This window comes from Vanacampus margaritifer, chromosome 16 (genome assembly GCF_051991255.1).
Source record: "Vanacampus margaritifer isolate UIUO_Vmar chromosome 16, RoL_Vmar_1.0, whole genome shotgun sequence".
NCBI classification, from domain to species: Eukaryota; Metazoa; Chordata; class Actinopteri; order Syngnathiformes; family Syngnathidae; genus Vanacampus; species Vanacampus margaritifer.
The window spans coordinates 1,020,262-1,039,086 of record NC_135447.1 but is presented as its reverse complement, the minus strand read 5'-3'; the positions used below and the strand labels follow the sequence as shown (position 1 = coordinate 1,039,086).

At 39.4% G+C, this 18,825-nt stretch overlaps 2 protein-coding genes and 1 long non-coding RNA gene across 10 annotated transcripts; 2 read left to right on the top strand and 1 right to left on the bottom strand.

Annotated features, from left to right (window-relative positions):
* Nucleotides 1–442: 442 nt before the first annotated feature.
* LOC144036177 (glycerophosphodiester phosphodiesterase domain-containing protein 5-like) lies at nucleotides 443–13,091 on the bottom strand. 5 transcript variants are annotated; one of them, XM_077546590.1, is made up of 16 exons: nucleotides 12,207–13,091; nucleotides 11,919–12,131; nucleotides 9,538–9,682; nucleotides 9,345–9,448; nucleotides 9,170–9,263; nucleotides 8,058–8,117; nucleotides 5,927–6,025; nucleotides 5,759–5,852; nucleotides 3,989–4,134; nucleotides 3,787–3,869; nucleotides 2,614–2,764; nucleotides 2,198–2,422; nucleotides 1,896–2,053; nucleotides 1,677–1,824; nucleotides 811–893; nucleotides 443–739 (listed from the first exon to the last, which is right to left on the bottom strand). In XM_077546590.1, the coding sequence occupies exons 2-16, from the start codon at nucleotides 11,939–11,941 to the stop codon at nucleotides 691–693; spliced, it is 1,662 nt and encodes a 553-aa protein (XP_077402716.1). In that variant the 5' UTR covers nucleotides 11,942–12,131; nucleotides 12,207–13,091; the 3' UTR covers nucleotides 443–690. The 5 variants fall into 5 exon arrangements, with proteins under 5 accessions (XP_077402716.1, XP_077402719.1, XP_077402718.1 ...); XM_077546593.1 differs by lacking the exon at nucleotides 11,919–12,131 and having other exon boundaries at nucleotides 12,207–12,230; XM_077546592.1 differs by lacking the exons at nucleotides 11,919–12,131; nucleotides 12,207–13,091 and adding an exon at nucleotides 11,509–11,598.
* Nucleotides 6,619–12,399, top strand: LOC144036181 (uncharacterized). 4 transcript variants are annotated; one of them, XR_013288602.1, is made up of 4 exons: nucleotides 6,619–6,688; nucleotides 9,176–9,257; nucleotides 9,387–9,684; nucleotides 10,423–12,399. It is a non-coding gene; the product is annotated as an uncharacterized LOC144036181 (long non-coding RNA). The 4 variants fall into 4 exon arrangements; XR_013288600.1 differs by having other exon boundaries at nucleotides 9,384–9,684; XR_013288603.1 differs by lacking the exon at nucleotides 6,619–6,688 and adding an exon at nucleotides 7,087–7,294.
* Nucleotides 12,907–16,375, top strand: LOC144036178 (aquaporin-11-like). Its single transcript, XM_077546595.1, has 3 exons — nucleotides 12,907–13,730; nucleotides 14,804–14,920; nucleotides 14,998–16,375. The coding sequence occupies exons 1-3, from the start codon at nucleotides 13,139–13,141 to the stop codon at nucleotides 15,102–15,104; spliced, it is 816 nt and encodes a 271-aa protein (XP_077402721.1). The 5' UTR covers nucleotides 12,907–13,138; the 3' UTR covers nucleotides 15,105–16,375.
* Nucleotides 16,376–18,825: the final 2,450 nt, after the last annotated feature.

Here is an 18,825-nt window from a genome sequence, read left to right as displayed (position 1 = left end):
CTTGAGACTCATCGCATGGCAGAAAAGGACTGACCTGATTTGAGCTGAATGTTCTTGTCTCCTTCCAGTGAGAATTTGGCTACGTTCACACCGCAGGGCGCGATGCCCAATTCGCATTTTTTGTTAAATACGATCTTTTTATGGAATGTGAACGCAACACGGACGTGTTTTTTTTTAACAATATTTTGGGGGGGAGCTTTGTTTTTGGAAGTATTTTTTTCTGTTTTATTACAATTATTCCCCCCTGTTTTTTTTTTTGTAATTTTGTTTTTGTTTAAAAAAAAAATCCTGTTTTAATGAAATATTTTTTTCTGTTTTTCTGAAATATTTTTCTGTTTTATAAAATATTTTTTCTCTTTTATCAAATTATTTTTCAGTTTTTCTGAATATTTTTTTAAAAGGGTTTTCCCTCAGAGATTGGAGAACAAACCACAATACCAAACCACATTCATTCCTTTATTGAGAGCCGGTAAAGTAAACATGACTATCTTATTGCATATGGACGTATGCGGGGAAAGTGTCCGCTTCAGCTATTAGCGAGTCTGAAACAAGGCACTTGCAGTTCAGAGGTTAAAAAAAAAATAAAAAATACTTACTCCTAAAATCGGAATTGTACCATTCACACTGCATGAAAAAATCAGATACTTGTGAAAAAAAAAATGGCAATTGAGCTGCCGTGTGAACGCAGCCCTAGAATCCTGAGTGGAGGTCAAGGTCCGCCAGTCTTGCCGCTCTGCGCCTTTCGGTAAACACAACACAGCAACGGGTCAAGAAATATTTTTTAAAATAAGCTGCAAATAACAATTTTACCAGTGAAAGGTGAAGACGGTTATGACCAGCATCAGTGACAGCACGTCAGTGACCAGCCACATCATCATATATTCATCAGGAGTCTACAAATACACAGTAGTCAGGGAAATATGCAATTTAAATATTCAGCAATCGTGTTTAATTTATTTTGATTTTTGATCATTCATTGATTTAATATTTGATTTTTCAATGCCACATTCACTTAAGAACCGTGATAAGCTATTTTTTTTTTAATTGAAAAAATGAATGCCTCACCTCTAATTCGCAGCTGAATTGACAAAAAAATCCCATTTAAAGGCTTCCTGCATTTCCATAAATGTAACATTTTTATACATTTCTCTTAACACTGTGTGATTTTATAAAATGTTTAACCATTTTTACAGAACAATCATAAGAGGGATGTTTATTACTGTTCTCAAACTGGCAAAAAAAAAAAAAACAAGATGGGGGTTTTGACCCTATTTCTGGAATATTAAGTGAGGTGCATCTAATATAATTGAGTAAATAAATCAATGCCTTACACAGTTTGCGGTAAGTGGGCAGTGTTCAAATTATTTAAAACCTACATTATTAGTGTAATGTTTCATATTTTGCACCCGCAAATGTGAAAAATAAATAAATAAAAACCCTTGAATACTCTTTGCTGAAATAGCCCCAATTTACATAATAGTTTAATATTGTTCCAAAAATAAAGATCTCCTTTAATACATAATTAATTTAACGTATTTTTTTGTAATTATTTTTGGAAACTCATCCGTCATTATGTAATATGGTTACCGATCAGCTTCTCGTGTCAAAAAATGTCGTGCATTTATCTCGTGTGCCTTGTTCCCATAAGTCGGGTGCGATGAGTGCTTTTGAATGACCATGAGGAAGAGGGGCCACTTCACGGCCTTGAGACGATGCGGGTCGTTGGTGGTGACCGAGTGGGCCCCCGAGCACCAGGCCAGCGAGTAGAGCCACGCCTCGTTGATCACGTACAGGTTGGTGGTGATGTTTGCTGCGGCGTAGTGACTGCAAAAAAAGATATATCTTTTTTTAAGTGATTTAAAAAAAAAATTCAACGTGTCGCAGCACGTACGCACCTGATAAGATGGACCGACATGGAGGTGTAGTGCAGGTTAAGCCTGGAAATGTTGTTGCTCTGGAGGTCCAATATGGAGTACGCTGAACCTGATGTCTGCTGAAAATCAACTTCCTGTTCCTGTACGAAATTGCGACCCTCAGATTGCAACCACAGCACCTGGTGAGTGGTCACACAAAAAAATGCCTCAAAGGTGAAATTAAAAGGAGGGGGGAAATTAAATTGAGGTTTTTAAATGATTTTGTGTATATGTACAGTCCTCTCCAAAAGTATTGGAACGGTGTTGGGTTTTGGGCGCGTCACCTGCGAGGGCTTAATAGACGACTGGTGCAGGATGACGTCCAGCGTGCGTTCAATCCAGTTATTCCGGTACGGGTGACCCTGGGAGGGTTTGTAGAGGTCAAACATGACCAGCTTGTCGGTGCCGGTCGCCAGCTCCAAATATTCCAGCAGCGTGCAAACGGGCTGCTCGCCCGCCCGCCGGCGATCCTCCGCTGCCAGCGAGCTCACCGTGCCGTACGGGTCCGTCTGTTTCGGGCCCAGAAAAGCAAGCGGTGAGCTTTTCCGAGCTTAATATTGGCTGCCGTTGACGAGTACACAAGCAAAACTGTTTTTGTGGCAACTGCTGATTTGATTTTCAAGAATTTGGGGGGGGGGGCTAAAATTGTAATTAATAAATGCACTGAAAATTGTCTTTATTATTTTTTATGACGACTCACGGAAAGGAACCAGGCGCCCGCGTTGAGTCTCCTCAGTTCCAGCCACGAGAACATGTCAGACACCCGGTCGGCGTGGTTAGGAAACACCTCGTCAACATTGGTGGTCCGCCGCAATGTGCGGTCGTGCATCAGGAACGGAACGCCGTCATAACTGGCAAGAACATAAACACAAAACGAAACTGCGTTTGGATTAACCTGCAACGTGGATCGGGATCAAGCCCTGCCACAAAAAAAGCGAAAATCTGCAGGCAACCGACGCCTTCCGAAAATTTGTATTTGGCCTTGATGCCAGAAGATGGCGGCAAAGTACTTTTTTCTATTAGTCACGGCTTTGGCCTGACCGCATAAACAACATTGGTGAGTTGATAGAAATGTATTGTTTTTGATGAACCCTAAAAAAAAAAAAAATCCATATTAACTCATTCACTGCCATTGACAGCTATAGACTTTAAAAACATTCATTGTAACTATTTCTATTAGTTAAAAAAAAAAAAATCCCATTTTTGTTAACAAGAGCGTAAAAACCTAGAAATATTTTTTGGGGTATATTTAGAACAGATATAAAATTTGTGATTAATCGTGAGGTGAAGTCATGCGATTAATTACGATTACAAATTTTAATCGCCTAATGCCCCTGATTTTTAATAACTTTCTTTTAAAAATAAAATAAATTTTTTGTTTAATTTTTACTAATCTTTTTTATTTATTTATTAAAAATTAGAGGCACCAGGCGATTAATTTTTTTTATCATAATTAATCGCATGACTTCACTAGTATTCACAATCACAAATCTGTTCTAAATGTACAATCATTTTTTCTACGTTTTCATGCTCTTGTTAACAAAAGTGTGTGGGGGGGGGATGTTAAACTAATAGAAATAGTTCAAATGAACTTTTGACGTCTATAGCCAGCAATGGCAGTGAATGAGTTAACATAATTAATCAGTTTTGACTTCATGATTTTATACTTAAATCCCCATTGACATTGTGCTGTTGCTGATGTGCATGCCATGGCCACAAGGGGGCAGTCGAATACTGACAATACACAAAAAAAAAGGCCTTATGTTCATTATCTGTAAGTTCAGTAACGTTCTTTATTTTTGCCGTCATTTTTCACATAAAAAAAAAACAAGCTGTATTTTCCCCATCAAACTCAGTAGAGTCACAAACTGACCTGATGGCGACGTCCGTCTCCAGGCATTCGCATCCTGCCTCCACCGCCTTCTCGAAAGCCATCAGTGTGTTTTCCGGAGCCGTCTGAGCGTGAAGAATAGAATACAAATTCAAACAGATCAGTGTTGCTGAAAACTACAAACCGATGGCCCGCCGTGCCGCTGTTAAATTTGCACATCCAAATTAGCGAGGTCCGCGCTCACCATGGGGGCTCCTCTGTGGCCGAAGAGTGTCGGCGGAGGGCCCAGGGTGTTGCGCTCTCTGATACACGGCGAATACGTGCCGAGGGGTATCAAGTAGAAGGCCAGCAGGACGCTCAGATACACCACCAAAATCAAGTAACGCTTTACTGTCAAGTACACGCACATAAAATGTCTTTTATGCAGTCATGACGTGTTAAAAATCAACTTGACATCAACAACAAAAAAAAGTTGTTGTTTTTTAATCTATTGTAAAATCTGAAAATTTGCAATTTTTATACTTTACAAAACCATACAATAATTGAATTTTTTAAAAAATCTTCCTTAATGATTCAGTCCACGTTGTGCTGCTAGTGGAGCAGTATTTTTATTTATTTTTTATTTTTTGCAGGTTGACCTGAAGCAAGGGTTTTATTATAGTAAACAACAGAAGTATGACAATATTTTAGTTTATAGTAGAATATTTTTACAATTTACCCAGGCACTTAGATTAACTGCCATTGACGGCTATAGACGTCAAAAATTCATTTTAGCTATTTCTATTAGCTTAACATTTTTCCCACTTGTTTACAAGAGTATGAAAACCTAGAATGCTTTTATTGTATTAGAACAGATATAAAATGTGTGATTAACCGCGAGGTAACTAGTGAAGTCATGCGATTTATTACGATTAAAAATTGTAATCGCCTGATGCCCCTAATTTTTAATAATCGTTTCTTTAATATAAAATAAAAAGATTAAACTTTTTTTTAAATTAATTACAATTATTTTATTTATTTATTTTAAAAAGAAAGTATTTAAAAAAAAATAGGGACGTCAGGCAATTATTATAATAATAATTGTAATTAATCACATGACTTCACTAGTTAACTCACGGTTAATCACAAATTCTATATCTGCTCTAAACGTTAAAAATAATAAAAATTCTCGATTTTCACACTCTTGTTAACAAAAGTGGGAAAAAAATGTTAAACTAATAGAAATAGTTCAAATGAATTTATGACGTCTATAGCCGTCAATGGCAGTGAATGAGTTAATCATCCACGAACAGTGGGACAAATGTCGAGGTGAAATTTAGTTTACATGACAAAAAAGATGCTTTTTTAATTTAATTTCATTCCAGTCTTAAATGCGCTCGGGGTGTGTCAATCGTAGGTTAGCTTAGCAATTAGCATGTCTTGTATCTTATCCGTGGCCATGGAGGTGATTTTAATGTTAACTTTAGCCGCACTAAGTAGCTAGCTGAAGCTAGTTGCTAGCTAGCATAAGTAGTAAGCCTCCAGACGTGCTTTGAGATTGGTCATTGTCCTCGTGACATGTTGTTAGCCCGTGTTTCTATGAACTTTACCGCTGTATGTTAACATAAAGGTAGCAGAGGCTATGTGGCGGTGTTAAATAACATTAGGTCTATTTGTGTTTGTTTTTCGTTAGTTTGACTGTAAGCTTCTGCAGCTAAATGTGGCAAACAATTTGGAGCCATTTTTTTTTAATTAAAGAATTTACAAAAATGTTGACAAAATATCTGCTAAACTACCACTTGTAGTGCTCTTATCTCAAGTTTGTGCTCACAAGACACAAGCAGAGATTTGAACCCCAAACTGAGGCCGGCCTTCAAACCACTAGGCCAATACGTTAAATCTGTTTATACGTTTCCTTGGATTGCTGTGTTTATATCTGGATCCAATTTGGATACAACTCAGTTTAATGTCACCGCTTCTGAGCATATATACGGATATTTTTTCCAGTTCCCCCCCCCCCCAAGTCACAACTTACTTATCTTAATCATGTGGAAAAAGTGCAACGCCACCGGCCAAGCCAGCCCCGTCATCAGTGCCACAGCGCCAACATGAAGGTACGGCGCAGTCACCTGTTGGCACAAACAGATTTTTAAAAAAACGAGCACTAAATACATCATGGCGCCATGACGGCGGTGAGGGTCACCTGGAAGGAAAGTCGCACCGTCAGCCATTCTAGGGCCCACATGGCAGACACGACGGCCGTGGCGGCGATGGCGAACATCAAGCTCAGCATCACGCCGATCTGACCCAAGAGGACGTAACATTAGGGACAGCGAAGTGACAGGCATGAATAATTGACGTTACAAAGTGAGGCATGAAAACATAACTGTATTTTTTTTATTATTATTATTAGGCAGGCTATTATGAGCCATCCTGTTTTCAGTCAGACCGACCAATTCAATTATGATTATTGAGGTCCAGCCATATTTTCATATCTCAGAATTATTCAAATATTTGGGCAACAAAAAGCACACATAACTCCATCCTCTTTTTGGTGATCCAAAATTTTGATATACATCAATTTTTTTATTTTATTTTATAAAAAAATATATTAAAACGTCCCTGTCTCAAAGACAAGTATATTGTCAGGGTTGCGGGTTGTGGACCCAAGTGTAGGGAAGCGACGCAAAAAACGGGATGAAGTCAAAAAAAAGAAAAGAAAACGCTTTTATTCAAGCAAAAGGCAAAACTGTCAAGAGACAAAATCAAAAATGTCCAATGTCAAACTTGTGAGGACACATTGAAACTGCCTTTTGTGTGTGTGGGGGGGGCGGGGCCTAAATACACTGATTGACACAAGAAGACACACCTGGGTGAGACACAAGTGGCTGAGGGCACTGATTGGTCGACACACGGGGAAGGGAAGACACGCACAGGTGGACGTGGTTGCACATGACGAGGCAAGGTGAGACTCCCCGTGTTGGACCGCTGCCTTTCAGTTCAACATTTTTTTCCCACTTTTGTTAACAAGACTATGAAAGCCTAAAGATACATTTAGAACAGATAGAAAATGTGTGATTAATCGCCAGTTAACTATTGAAGTCATGCGATTAATTACAATTTTAAAAAATGATCGCCTGACTTAAAAGATAATTAAAAATTCGGGGCGTCAGGCGATTAAAATTTTGCATCGTAATTAATTGCATGACTTCACTAGTTAACTCACAATTAATCACAAATTTCATATCTATAAAAAAAAAAATACTCTTGTTAACAAAAGTAGAAAAAATGTTAAATTAAAAGAAATAGTTCAAATGAATATAGTTCAATTCTATAGCCGTCAATGGCAGTGAATGAGTTAATCACAATTAATTTGGTAATAATTGATCATTTAACGAAACAATCATTTATTTTTGGGTACAAAACAAGAACAATTTTAAATGTAAAAAATTATTAGACAAATAAGTAGCTACTGTAGTTAGTAATAGTTATTTTTGGATGAAACAAAATGTATTAAATCGGGTCGGGCGGCCATGTTGGAAGAAGAGCTTGCCTGCGATGGGATGTTCGGGTGAGTCCGTTTTTTTTTTGTTTATATGAAAATGAACACCAAAACATCTTGATTTTGTTGTTTTAAGAGTTGGAGTCGATGTTATGCAAGAAGCAAATGTTAATTTCTCATCAGTGTTGGCTTAAGGTGACAAACGGTCACAGTGATTCCAAATTGTCATCGTTAAACTGTTAGTGAACATCTGGCCAACATTTGCAACCTTGAACGAAACCCCGACGTTCGTTTCCTTCAAGAATGGAAACTGTCAAACAAGCGTCTTTCGAAGTATTTTGAAAGTGAGGTCGCGAAGGTCAGGTCCAGTTTACTCAGAGTTCAAAAGGTCGTTGACCCCTTGTCCTAACTGGGTCCCCTCAGACTTGGGTGGCAAAAACAAAAAGTCCTGATCATCACGTGACAGATCAAGAAAAAAAATGTTTTCTTGACTTTGACTTAAGTAACTGAAATTGAGGTCGTTGTCAATTCAATCCTGCGTTTATTGTTTGCCATTTGCAAGATAAGTGGGTGGGAAAAAAAAAAAATCATTTGAATGGCACATTTGAAAAGTAGTGAATCATGAAGCTCAAAGAAAACAAAACAATAATATTGGGAACAAGACGACAATGAGAAAAAAATGGAACCTCGCCTGCGATTTGAGTTTAAAACGGTCAAACAATTTGGCGGACTTTGAAGTTGTCGGTCACGTGGACTGATAACGAAATGTTGCAATCTGGCGTTATCGCGCTGTCGTGATGCCAGGCGAGCGTTTTTTGTGTCGTCGGCGTACCTTGTGAGTCCAGTGCAACGAAAGTCGTTGGCGCCGCGACAGCAGACACACGGCCAGCAGCTGCGAAGACATCGCGAGACATCATTCTTCCTCTCCGAGCCTTCAGCTTTGGTTTTACGCACTTATATGGACATAAATATTTAAATGCGGTAAATGACTATCCATCGGGGTCATCCAAATGAGGGGCGGGGGCGCGTCCACAGCACGGCACCCTTTGTGGGTTTCAAAACTAGGATTAGGGTTTCAATTTGGGGTTTGAAACTGGGGTTATGGCTTCGAAATTAAGAATTTAAACTTGGGTTTTAAGGAAGGGATTTGAACTCAAGTTAGGGTTTTAAATTGGGGTTTCAAATTAGGGTTTATAACTCAGGTTTGCCTTTTAAAGTAGGGTTTTAAACTGGGGTTTCAAAATAGGCTTTTAATCTTGGGTTGGGGTCTTAAAGTAGAGTTTTAAACTAGGGTTAGGGTTTCAAACTCAGGTTAAAGTTTAAAATTGGGCTTTACAACTCAGTGTGAGGTTTCAAATTAAGGTTTCAAAATAGGGTTGGGGTTTCAAATTAGGATTTAAAACTCTGGTTTGTGTTTTAAATTGGGGTTTTCAATTTAGACTTTTGATCTTGGGTTGGTGTCTTAAAGTAGGGTTTGAAACTAGGGCTAGGTTTCAAACTAGGATTAGGTTTACAAAATAGGGTTTCAAACTCAAGTTAAAGTTTAAAATTGGAGCGCCAAACTATGGCTAGGGTTTCAAATTGGGCTTTACAACTCAGTGTGAGGTTTCAAATTAAGGTTTCAAAATAGGGTTTAAAACTCAGGTTTGCCTATTAAAGTAGGGTTTTAAACTAGGATTGGGAGGATTTCAAACTAGGATTAGGGTTACAACGTAGCTTTTCAAAATTGGAGTTTGAAATATGGCTAAGGTTTCAAAGTAGGGTTTTAAACTTGGGTTAGGGTTTCAAATTCAGATTACAAACCAGGGGTGTGCGAAGGGTGGGGCAAGAGGACGAGCATCTACTTGAGTGGGAGTTTCCATACCAACATGCATATAAAAAAGTTGAATAGAAATGACATGAAAAGGTGAAGATAAACATCATAGCAATAAGTCATCATCTCACCATAAGCGCCGCCATGTAGGAGAATAAGACGACAGCGATGACCAGCAGCACCAGCGACCACGCCCACCAGAAGCCCAAGATGCCATAGGTAAACCTACCAATCACACACACGCACTTTTGTCTCCGCCAACAGGAAGTAGACCGCACGCACGCAAGAAGCTGCCATTTGCGCTACCAATCAAAGTTGTTGTAGTCATTCTTCGCTTGCGTCCAGAAGTAGAGGAAGAGCAGAGTGAGGCAGAAGGCCGCCGTCAACGCGGCGAAGCTGGCGCCTTCCCACTGCACAAACAGGAAACAGGAAGTACACGTTGGCGGGCTGGTAAAGGCGACGTATGCGAGTGCGGCGGCGGCGGCGGCGGTCCGCTGACCTTGCTGCAGCAGCAGTCACCGGGCCGCACCGAGCTCCCCTCCTGCCGGCGCCACCGGCAACTGTACAGGCCCAGCAGACATGAGGTCAAAGGTCGCCGCTCGACACGCCACATGGATACCATCGGCCTCAGGAACTCGCTGACCCTGTATGTGTGTGTATATATATATATATATATGTATATAAATTTAAAAAATATATTTAAAAAAAGAAAAAATATATATTTTTTTTTTATTTTTTTTTTTAAAAAGGAGAGCAATGATGATGTCAAATCGAATGAAAAATACTGAGCTCTCCTTAGAAAAAAAAAAAGAGGAACTCGCTGACCCCGTGGCAGCCATCTTGATCAAAAAATGGTTAAAAATGGGACATAAACCTGAAAAGCGACATAGGATGTAAAACTGACAGCTGATATTAGCACTTTTAAAATCTGTAATTGGCTGATTTTTTGCCCTTATTGTTTGAACAATTAACACATTGCGACATAAGACAATAATAAAGATATTTAAAAAATGGGCAAAAATTAGCCGGCAAATATTGAAGCACAAAGTATTGTAAAACAGTCAAATGGTCTGCCTGTAATTCATATTTTTTTAAATATAATTTGAAAAAATAATAATGGGCCATTTAATTGATTAGCGGAATTGTATTATGCCAAATATCAGAATCAGCATCGGCTTATTGGCCCAGAAGCTTTTGAGAAATTTCACCAGAGCAAGAAATATGCTGTAAAAGTCTCAAACGGATATTTTTGACAAAGGCGTGCGACATACATTCCACCAAGACACTTGGGAAACTTTTTTAAATTAGTCGTATTTTGTTTCCCGACTTGTGTCAAATAAACACATAATAGGAGATCGTTTTTCCATTTGCAATTTTTCAACAGAAAACAGGCGATGACTTGTTTTGTTCGACGGAGAGAGCAACACTGCCCCCTAGCAGACGGAGGAGGGATGGCGGCCTGTCCACATCTTGAAAGCTGAATGGCGTTTGTTTAACGGCAAACCTACGTTCAATATTTCACAAGCACAATTGAATATTGAGAATCAGTCATGATTACTGCACGCGCAGCGTTTAGAAAAACATGTAAATTGCAAATATATTTGTGAAAATCTTCGCTATGTGAATAATTTTGAGACAAAACAATACAAGAGGGGGCTCCTAGGATTTAAACAAAATAATACTCACATAAAAGCAAAGCCTTGATTGTTTTTTTTATAGAATTAGATACAATAATAACAACCGTTTTGTCAGCCACTGCTTGCTGCAGAGTAAAATAGTTACCAAATGTTACGTTGAGTCACTGTCAATTTGAACGTCATACATACGTAAGGCTTTTATGACAACTTCGCATCAGTGCTGGTGCGATCGAGTTAGTGGACTGCATCCCTAATACAAAGGACATACAAGTAATACAATACCTGTAAGGTTCCTCTTATCTAAACACGCTGTGCAGTGCAAAAACGTTTTATAGCAGACGCGAAAGTTGAAACTGACGTCATAGTTCAGATAAGTTGTCACATGGGGTGGAACATAATGGATACTTTATAGCCGCGTGAAGTGTGTAAAATGTTGTCAAATGTAATCATTGTCGCTGCAATGTAGTCCAAGTAACAGGTGGGCTGCTGCTTAAGTCACCAAATTAGGTCCACATTTCAGTCATTTTAACGCATCACTGAAGCGGACGCCCATAAACACATTGGTCGTCAAATGGAAACGTTTCGACTTGTCGAGCCTACCTATGTTCTACTTTTCATTTTTCTATTATGTCTAAGCCGAAATAAATTCACAATGCTTGTGAATACATATTTTAATCTGTTGCCCTCGAACGCTTGTTAGTTTAACGCAGAGTTGCCATTCTTTTCAAAATAACAAACTTTTAAGTGCGAGGTTTGGTGACTACGCGAGGGAGAAAATGACCCCAAAGGCGCAGTTTATTAGGAAGTGGACATGATTGAGGACGTTTTCCTACCTTTTAATCGGTCGGATCCTCTTTGGTTAGCGGACAAGTCCAGCAGACGATGCTGCGTCAAGCTCACGGAGGTAACACAATACCGGAAGTCGAAAAAGCTTCGTCGGCTACTTGGTCAAACGTTTCACCATAAAAGTCGATTTATTTTGAAACTTAATACCAAATACGATTATACAGCATGACAAATGAATCTTTTCACGGTGAGCCATTAAATTAAATGTCCTTCTTTCTATTCATTCCACTATAAACCTTAACTTAATAGACGCCATCTATGCGATTTGGGTGGTATCAGTCATAGTGAAGTATTGCTAATAGAACAAGCGTTATAACATGTAATAAACAGGACAAAATGTACAACCTCTTGCTCATCCTACCAGTTTAAACAATAAATCAGATTTACAGATACTAACCGAGTGCAAGTGCTATCAGTCATAGGAAAGTAATAATAATGGTCACTAAAACAGCATTATATTTGGTCCCTTCCCAAGCACTTTTTTGGGGGGGGATTTCAGAAAGCTGAGGACATCCATTCACGGAAGGAGAGTCTTCACTGCCTCCTTGCACATCCTCATGTCAGCTTCATCGACGGGTATCCACGGTTGCTATCAGTCATAGTAAAGGTACTGTAATGTGTAAAAATGTGGCGAATAAGTGCCTATTTGAGAAAAGGTGTTTATCTATTCAAGTTGATGACACACCTGAATGATAAATTGAGATTGTGGTTAGCCTCAAACTGGTAATCACGTAGACACGTAATCCTGTAGGAGTATTCCAAGTATGCAGTTTGCTTCTCTCAACAGTTGAAAAAAAAAAGTGATCAAGTTTCAAGTATTGCACAACAAATAACACAACTTCCTTTCAGCATTTACAAATAAATCTTTCTCCACTCTGTGTTTTTGTCCATTTTAATGTCGTAACGTTTGTCTGAAATCCTGAAGATGAATAGTTGACCAATTTCCACAGCGGAAGGCAGTTATGTTTCCAGCCGTGTTTTAAGCATTTGAAATGCTATTCAAGTGTTTTGGGTTCATAGTTCATGGTACATTTATAGTTTGAACCAGTAACTTACAAGTGTAACTACTAGTGGTACTCAGGCTCCCTCTGGTGGTATGCAGAAGAACAACAACCCAAGTATAGTTCAATTGTATTTTAATTTTTTTAGTACAGTCAGAGGTGTCAAATCCAAGTGTAGAAATGAAAAACCCTGCCAAAGCTTGGCAAATTTCAGTTCATTTTCATGCCTATAGAAGCACCTGTGGCGACAGCCAAACTGGGGCAATGTTTTTACTGGACTTGGATTTGACACCTGTTAGTAGGGTTCATTTTTTTTCACCTTTCTCTATTAATTTAACTTAAAAAGAACAGGTGCAGTTGGCACACACACGGGGGGAGTATTCATTTAGCAGATAAGTCGCTAGTAGTAAGCATGTTTCAGGAAAAACGGGGGTGAATCAGCGGGTGGCAAACCGCGAGCAGGCGGGGGTCCACTCTAATTGAAGTAGCCACCAATTTTATTTTGAAAGTACTTCGAAAGTACCGCGGCGGGACTTAAGTTTGTCATGTGGAGGAGGGGGTCGTGGTTGTGCAAAACTTTACAAACCAATCGATGAGTTGACCACAGTCGACAGGAATGAACGACGTGTGGGTCTCCGTGGCGGCGCTGGCAGCCGCGGTTCTCCTCAGCGAGCTGGTCCGCCGCGCAGCCGCCCGCTACCTGAGCGGAGTCGCCGGAGTCCTGGCGCTGGAGGCGGCGTCCACCTTCCAGCTTTGCTGCTGCACACACGAGCTCAAGTTGCTGGCGGACTCGGCGCGGCTGGAGCCGGCGTACGGCCTGACGCTGGGCTACGTTGTCACGGTCGCGCACTTGCTCTCCTTCCGCGGAGCTTCGTGTAATCCGTGCGGCGTGGCGGAGCGACTTTGCCGGGGGACCTACAGAGTCGGCGCGGCCTTGGCGTTGGTCGCCGGCCAGTTCGGCGCCGCGTCGGTGGCGCGCTACGCCGCCGCCTCCGCGTGGTCGCTGGGGCTGGCGGAACACCACGTTCGCCACCGGCGCTTCGGCTTCAGGTGTTTCGACCCGCTCGGCGGCACCGTGCTGGAGGCCGCCGCCGTGGAGCTCGGCTGCGCTTTCGTCGTCCAGGCGGCGGCGCTTCACATCCACAAGGTGGACGACAAATTGCGCGTCCACGTCTTTGCCGCGCTAATTACCGCGCTGGTGTACGCAGGTGAGTGCTGGTGACGTCACGCGCAGCGCCTCCATGTTTGGGCGGTGAGAAATTTACACCATTTTGAGAGGTTTACACGGGACAAAAATCCTTAATTTGTCTTTCGACATGTTTTGTAAATAATTCATTTGTGGCGCTGTGCTGAAGAGCTTTGTTTGGGCCGTAGAAAAAAGTACTTTGGCAGCATCTTGTGGCTTCTATAGAATATTTCGCTTTTTGTGAATGGCGAAAATCCTCAAGTATTTGATTTCCTTTAAAAAAAAAAAAAAAAAGTTTGCAATTGCCCCTTGATGGTGCAAGATGGCAGATCTGCACTACCTTTGTCTAAAGCCGATGCCTAATAACACAATTGTTAAAGTCATCTTTAACAATTAAAAATATTTAAATATGACTTGGCCCTATAAGGCTAATGAAATGAAACTCCTGAAATTCACTAAATATCCACGTGAAGTTTTGGATTTTGTTCTTCCGCCTGTTTGTTTATAATTCGATTGAATTGATTGGAGCATTCATTTGCACTGACTCACTTGAGCACTAACTCATTGGTTCTTTCGGGTGAAATTCCCCAAAGTGATTTCATGTAGTTTCGCTTTTACGCAGGCGACACATTTTGAAACCTAAACCAAACGTGTTCCTTTCTTTTCAAGCTTTCGTCTTTGCTTTTCAAAACAAAACAAAAAGTTTTTTTTTTGGTCTAAAACAATATTGTTGCAAAGTAAAATGATTTTTTTTTTTACTGCAAATTTATAAGGTCGTTAAATCTCTTGGGGGAATAAAAAGATGACAAACTTGGCAACAGGTAAAAATGTTCAGTTTTAATGTCTACACTGCAATAAATAAATGGGCAAATAAAGGTGAAATATAACATGCCAAGGTAGCATATTTTTTTTGCCATCTTTCAGAGGCGCGCTATGTTTACTTATTTTAAGGAATCTTGCCAAGTCCAATTTTCTTGTGTTGGGCTAAGATAATTTTGTTGAAATAATATCATCTTCATTTCATAACTGATGGTTATTTTAAAACCAGTTTTTGCAGTGCATTAATAACAAGCTCCTTGTTTTTTTTGTTTTGAGCTGGAAGCATTTCTGGGGCCGTGTTTAACCCCGTCCTGGCCTTCTCCATCAACTTCCCGTGTAGCGGCCACACCTACCTGGAGTACTGCTTCATTTACTGGCTGGGACCTGCCTTGGGTATGCTAAGCTAACAAACAGCTCATTTGTTTGTTGATGCGTTCACTGTTTTTGCTACGTTGTGCTGTCGTCATCAGGCGTCGCCAGCTGCGTCCTGTTCTTCGAAAAGATTCTGCCGTTCCTCTCGGGGACAAAGACGGCGGGCCGAGGCGTCAACGTTGCCCACAAGCACAAATCGTACTAGGCAAATGTTAGCACTTTGGCGTACAACAGGTTTGAATGGCGCATTCAAATACACAATTGTGTACTTCTTGTCATTGTTGTAGTTGGGTCAAATGAGCGATAGTAGTTGTGCTAACCTTCTAATAGCGCTTTAGCTACGAAGTTAGCTGCATTGGAACGTAAAGTGTGTTTTGACACGAGAAGAAAGGAAAACATTCACAAAATGTACTTTTGACGTCGCAATAGTTGGAAAAGAAAATTGTGGTTTCTCGTGCTTTCCTGAATTTTAGGTACTTTCTGGTCTGGTTAAAATGTTGAGTTCTCTCTCATTTGCAATCAAACATGTTAATGACATTTCTGTAGATAGCAATAATTAAAAACAATTTAGATTTAAGATGTTTTGATTCAAATTAAATATTTTCGTTGTTCACGACTCGCATTCTGTTGAAAATTGAGATTAACTTGGAATGAGGAACATTTTGAAAATCAAGCTTTAGTTTTCTGTACTAAAGTGGAAACTGTCGTTTTGATGCCAAAGTTGGCAATTTTGTGAAAATCCAACGTTCACACAAATGCTTAACGTGAACGACATGAATTTTTTTGTGAAAATTCATTCATGGGACTGTGAATTTAGCTTGTGGTTTTCTGACTTTTGTGCATATTTGGAATCTTGCTGTTAAAATGTTTATTATTATTTATTTTTCTTGTCAATTTGTAGACCTCTTCTTGTAATACAGTTTTTTACCCCGCAAAAGGTGAGCTGCAGTAGCGGAAACAAATGTTGTACTACTTTGTAAATCTAACTTTTGACTTGCAAAAATTTTGGATTGGCATTCAGTTTCAGTCGAAATGAGGATTTCTTCGTTTTGACTCCCTTCCCCACTCACTCGGAATCTTATGGTCAACAAGATTTTTCTTGTTTTCATTTCAAAACGTGTCAGATGATTGATGTGAAAGTGTCATTTAGCTACTTGAAGTCAGAAGTCTTCCTTTGCCTACTAGTGACTCTGAGATGAGAAATTTTGCCCCGAAATCTAGTAAGCACCCGATGAGCCTTTGCCAATAATTGCTTAGTTTTGCATGAGTATTTGTTTTTTATCAATTACTTTTAATTTTGTTGTTTTCCCACTGATTAACATGCCAAAACCGTTAAGTGTTTTTTTTCCCCTCCCAGTTGGCTTGTTCTCGTTTGTGTGCAAAGTGAGTTTATGACTGTGAATGTTTTACTCTGGAAAATGCTTAATTCATAATTAAAATGTTTACGTCATGATCATTTCATTCTTTACCACCCTATTCTGCCGCCTCCTCGTCATTTATTGATATATATACTCTGTCCCCAAAAATCTCAATTTCTTCAGTGACAAAATAGATGTTTTTGTGTGTTCTGTAGGACAGAAAGGAAAAGGTAGTCAAATGTCATTTGCCTTCACAGCATCTGACGCGGTTACACAACGCGACCTTTACACCTTCGTGCTGTCCTCAACGTTTAACACGTTAACGACGACTTTGGACTTTGGACAAAAATCTGTAATGGTTTTAAAATGTTTCTAATTATGCTTGTATGTCAAAACAATCGTACATGAATGCTGTGAGCCACTGTTCGAGCTAGGCTAATAGTTTAGCTTAGCGTGCAAAAACACAAGTGAGATGCTTGGCAAATTCCGATGACATGTTCTTAACCCCTCGTCGGCAGCAATAGAAAGCATGGACTTGCTTTTTTCTTTATTTTTTGCAAATTATTTAGCAGATAAAAAAAAGTCATCAAAGTGTAAGAATTTTGGGAACATTTTCGAAATTAGTGCTTTTCATTTTCATTGGACGTCAACAGTACGAGTTATTTAATAACTTAGAATTTAAATATATATTTTTAAGTAAACTGTAAAATAATTTTTTTATGCTTAAAAAAATAATTCTAATTAATTTTTTTTAACAAAAAAGTAATCTGTAAATGCATTTAAAAAAAATGCTTAATAAAAAGAAATACATTCCTGCACTGAAAGAAAATAAGAATAAAAATTGCTGACTTAAAAATTCACGGACAAATTCTATTCAATGGTTATTTAATAACTTAGAATTTAAATATATATATTTTTAAGTAAACTGTAAAAGCAATTTTTATGCTTTAAAAAAATAATTCATTCCTGAACTGAATTTTTTTTTAAATTCCATCAAACCTTGCACATGCTATGCTAACTAGTGTTTTTCAATGAACACCGGACAGCAATTAATCGATAGTTAGCAATTAGCATTTAATGCTAATTTGGACATACATTTTCACAAAAAGGACAAAATAATAAAAAAGAAAACCTCTGTGCACTGAAATAAAAAAAACTAATTGTGCAATATTTTTTAGAAATAATGCGGTTGTGGAAAAAAAAGGTAAGCTTAGAAGCACTTTTATTATGACAAATGTACAAGATCATAAGAAATAACAGTTAACAAAAAGGGGGTCAGCTGGGTTCTATACAGAAGGATTTCGATGCTTTTTCTCCCACATTCAATATGAGGTAACGGGGGGGAAACAAATCCACTTGTCTTTTTCATCAACTGTGTTCCCATGCAGCTTCTGCTTACTTCAACGATACAAGTAAAAAAAAATAATAAATGTTTTTGTTTTCCTCAGCATGTAGTGATGATAGATAGTCGTAGCAAAGACCATGTTGGTCCTTGGGCCGTAAATGGCCCCCCCAAGAGCATTTTCATCCGCCCTTGCCCATGCAATTCGAAAACGAGGTACTCTTATATGAACATATTAAAAAAAAAAACACGAAACAGGAAGACAATAATACAAATAAAAACAAAATAAAATGGAGTTGGTTACTTATTAAAAAGTTAATACAAAAAAAAAATACTCGACTTTTTTTTCTTTTTTTTTGCCAGACCACACGCAATGAACACGTACATACAGTAGAACCTAAGAAGTTGAACACCCCCCCCCCCACACACACACACACACACACACACACAAAAGCATTGCAATTTGGACCACCCACTCAAAATCTCTGCTTTTTCTTTGGCTTTTTAGGCATGATACCCAATCTTGAAATGGAAATTAACAGGTGTCTGCTCAGTTCACATGGCCAATGGGGTAGTTGCCACGGACTTTCGCGTTTCACGCAGCGCCGTTTCCGGACCGCGTTCCAACACCACCCCCCCCCACCCCGCGCTCCGGCCGTTGGGCGTGTCACCTCTCTGAAATGCTTCGGACAACTGAGACACACTAACTACACTCTCGCACCCGTCGACAGGAACGTGCAACCGAGGGGCACAAAGGCGGAAGCGCAAGTACTGGGGCGGCTCACGCGTTGCAAACCTGAACCGGAAACACAGCTGATGTGTGAAACCAGGAACTCCTCTGGGGCATTAACCCCATAAATTTATAGATTACATACCTACAACGGTACATATAGAACACCACTCACATTTAAAGAACACATTAAAAATGAATACTTCTGTGGGGTAACTAAAATGTCTTTGCCTCAGCTAGCTACTAGCACTAGCTGCTAAGGGCTAGCTGTTGCATTCATTATCGTTTAGTTAGGCAACGAAGAATGAAAAAAACAAACACTTGTAGGGACTTTACATGGTCTTCTAGTGGCTCAAAGACTTCTGAGAGGTGTTAAATATAAGAAAGAAAATGACTTATTCGGGTACTGACGAAAAAGTGCTAACATTAGCTACTACCCCTACCCGCAAACTAGCTTACTGTTATAGGCATTGTCATTTTGTTAAGACAACAAATC